General features: G+C 63.1%; 1 protein-coding gene across 1 annotated transcript; it reads right to left on the minus strand.

Moving 5' to 3' along the window:
* Positions 1-280: 280 nt before the first annotated feature.
* On the minus strand, positions 281-1994 carry CDKN1C (cyclin dependent kinase inhibitor 1C). The gene is made up of 3 exons (XM_042785180.1): positions 1422-1994; positions 1165-1291; positions 281-1014 (listed from the first exon to the last, which is right to left on the minus strand). Exons 1-2 carry the CDS (start codon positions 1882-1884, stop codon positions 1170-1172), a joined length of 585 nt encoding a protein of 194 aa, XP_042641114.1. The 5' UTR covers positions 1885-1994; the 3' UTR covers positions 281-1014; positions 1165-1169.
* Positions 1995-2721: the final 727 nt, after the last annotated feature.

The raw sequence follows: 2721 nt of genomic DNA on the forward strand, positions 1-2721 counted from the left end.
CTGAGAGGCCAAGTTCAGGGTGCGTGCTCCCCTCACACTCAGTTAATGCCAGCAGTGCTCAGAAACACTTGTTTTTAAGGGAAAACCAACTCCTTTCCCCACTGACTTACACACAAGCTTGGCGTAGAAGTGGAAGTGCCATCCCCCACGGCAGGGTCCTGCACCGGGGTCCCCCCTGTGTCTATTCCCCCCCACAACGAGCAAAGCTGGGCTACAGCACCCGAGCCCGCCCCACCCCCGAGGGCACAAGTACAGCACACACCAAGCAGCCTTGCAGGGGTTTCCTGGCTTTTTAAAATTTGTTTATTATTGAAGTTGTGGCATTATTTGCAATGGCAGTGGTACAGACCGGCTCAGGAACCATTGAAACAGATTTGTCTTCAAGTAAAGTCTAAAAAAGATTTTGATTCAGAGCTAGATCTTGTGAATGCAAAAAAAAAAAAATTCCCACTATAAAAATAAATTTACATTTTGTAAATAACAAAAGCAAATATAGTGCCCTTTGGCTTAACCAAAAGAAAAAAAAAAAAAAAAGACTATTGGATGTCAAAGTTATCCACATTTCTGACATAAATAGGAAATATAAGTTAGTATAACTCTTAAAAAAACCTTTTGTACAAATATACACATTCTTTTTTCATTTTTTCCTTTTTCCTTTTTTTTTTTTTTTTTCTCCTTTTGCACTGAAAGCTCAGCAGAGATTAAACATTTGATATAAATGACTTTTAAAGCTTTACACTTCTGGCCAGTGTACTCACATTAGGCATAATACATTTCTATACAAAACGTAATACATTGCACAGTTGTACGTTAACACTGCTCCGGGCGCGGCCGGCGGGCTGCGGCTGCGGCTCCGGCTCCGCTCCGGTTCCGCTCCGGCTCTCGCTCCCGGTCCGGGCGGGCGAGGGGGGGGGCCCGGCTCGCCGCGCCGCCCGCCCCGGCCCCCCTGCGCCTCCGGGGCGCCGTGCCTCCGGGGGCGACGCGCCTCTCCCGTGGGTGCCGTAGTGCAAAAGTCTGGGGAGGAACAAAAAGGAGACAAAAAAAAAAAAAAAAAAAAATCAGAAAAATAAAGGTGGTGGAGGAGGGAGGGAGGGAGGGAGGGAGGGGAGGGGGGGCTGTAAATAAAAGAACGACGCAGAAGGCGGCCCCCGGGGCGCGTCTCACCTGGCTCAGCGGAGCCGCTTGCGGGGGGTCTGCTCAGCCGGCGCGGCGGCGGGGGGCGGCGGGCAGCCGGCGGGACGCTCCGCCGCCGCCTTGGGCTCCGCCGGCCTTTTCCTCCTCGCGAAGAAATCTGGATGGGGGGGGGGGGGGGGGGACGGAAAGGAGGGGAGGAGGGGAATGGGGGGGGTCCGTCAGCCGCTGCGGCGGGACGCCCACCGCCCCCCACACCCCACAGCCCCCCGCCCCCCCCCTCCACGCACCTGTGATGCGGGCCGGCGGGCCCCTCCGGCGGGGCCGCACGCCGCGGCTGCGGGGCGCGGCGCGGTTCTCCTGGCTCAGGCGGGCCCCCCCGGGGCCCTTGCCGCCGGCGGCGGCGGCGGGGGGCGGCGGCGGGGCGGGGGGCGCCCGGCGGAGGGGGACGCGGTGCCGCCCCACCTGCAGCGTCTCCCGGTAAAACGCGGGCACGGCGCCGCCCTCCACCTCCTCCCAGCGCAGGCGGCCGGGCCCCGGCAGCGGCGTGTCGGTGTGGAAGTTGTAGTCCCAGCGGCGCTGGTCGTCCTCCCCCATCTCCCGCAGGCGGTTCCGCAGCTCCCGGCCCAGCTCCTCGTGGTCCACCGGCCCGAAGAGGCTCCTGCAGACGGGGCTGCGGCCGTGCCCGCCCAGGGCTCGCCGGGCGGAGAGGCGCTCCAGGGCGGCGGAGCCGGAGAGGTGCACGTTGGACATCGCCGCGGGGTGGGTGCGGTGGGCTGGGGTGGGTGCCCCCCCCCCACTCCCACCGCCGCGCCGCGCCGCTCCTCGCCTCCCGTCCCGTCCCGTCAGCGCTCCGGCCGGCCCTGCCTCCCGCCTCTGAGCCCCTGCCCCCGGCCGCCTGGCTTTTAAACCCCGCTCCCCGCGAGGGCGAGCAAAACAACCATTAGCATAATAGTATTTCCCTGCCACCGGCCCGCCGCGATTGGCGGGGACCCCCCCGCCGCCCCCCGGCCCCCGGCGGCAGCCCTCCTGCCCGCGCCCTCCATTGGCTGCGCCGCCGGCCGCGTTGGCCCGGCCCGGCCCCGCCGCGGCCCGGGGGGGGGGGGGGGGGCGGCCCCGGGGGGGCGGCCCCGGCGTTGGCCCGGCCCCGGGGGGCGGCCGCGGCGCTCCCCGCCCGCCGCCGGCCCCGCTCCCTTTGTCTGCTGGCGGCCGCTGCCTCCCCGGCGGCTTTCGGGCTCGGGTTTTCCCCCCTCCGTCTTGCCTTTTCGGCGTGTGTGTGCGGGGGGGTGCCTGTCTGGGCGATGATGATGATGATGATGATGATGATTTTTATTAGTAGCAGTAGTATTTTTCCCGCCGGGTGTCGCCGGGAGGATTTTTAGCATCCGTGGGGCGCGGGGGTTTGGGGCGGGGGAGGCGGTGCGTGTGGAGGAAAACGGGATCGTTTCTGGCTCGGGGATTTTTGTATTACGCTGCTGCAAAACAAAGCGAGGTGCAGATTTCAAAACAAGCTGAAGGCTATTTTTAAAAACAGGGCTTCTCAGCTGCATGGAAGTAATAAGTTGCAGCCTTGCTGAATAGAAATACATG

Source organism: Tyto alba, unplaced genomic scaffold (assembly GCF_018691265.1).
Source record: "Tyto alba isolate M040663 unplaced genomic scaffold, T.alba_DEE_v4.0 Super-Scaffold_8, whole genome shotgun sequence".
In the NCBI taxonomy this organism is placed as follows: Eukaryota; Metazoa; Chordata; class Aves; order Strigiformes; family Tytonidae; genus Tyto; species Tyto alba.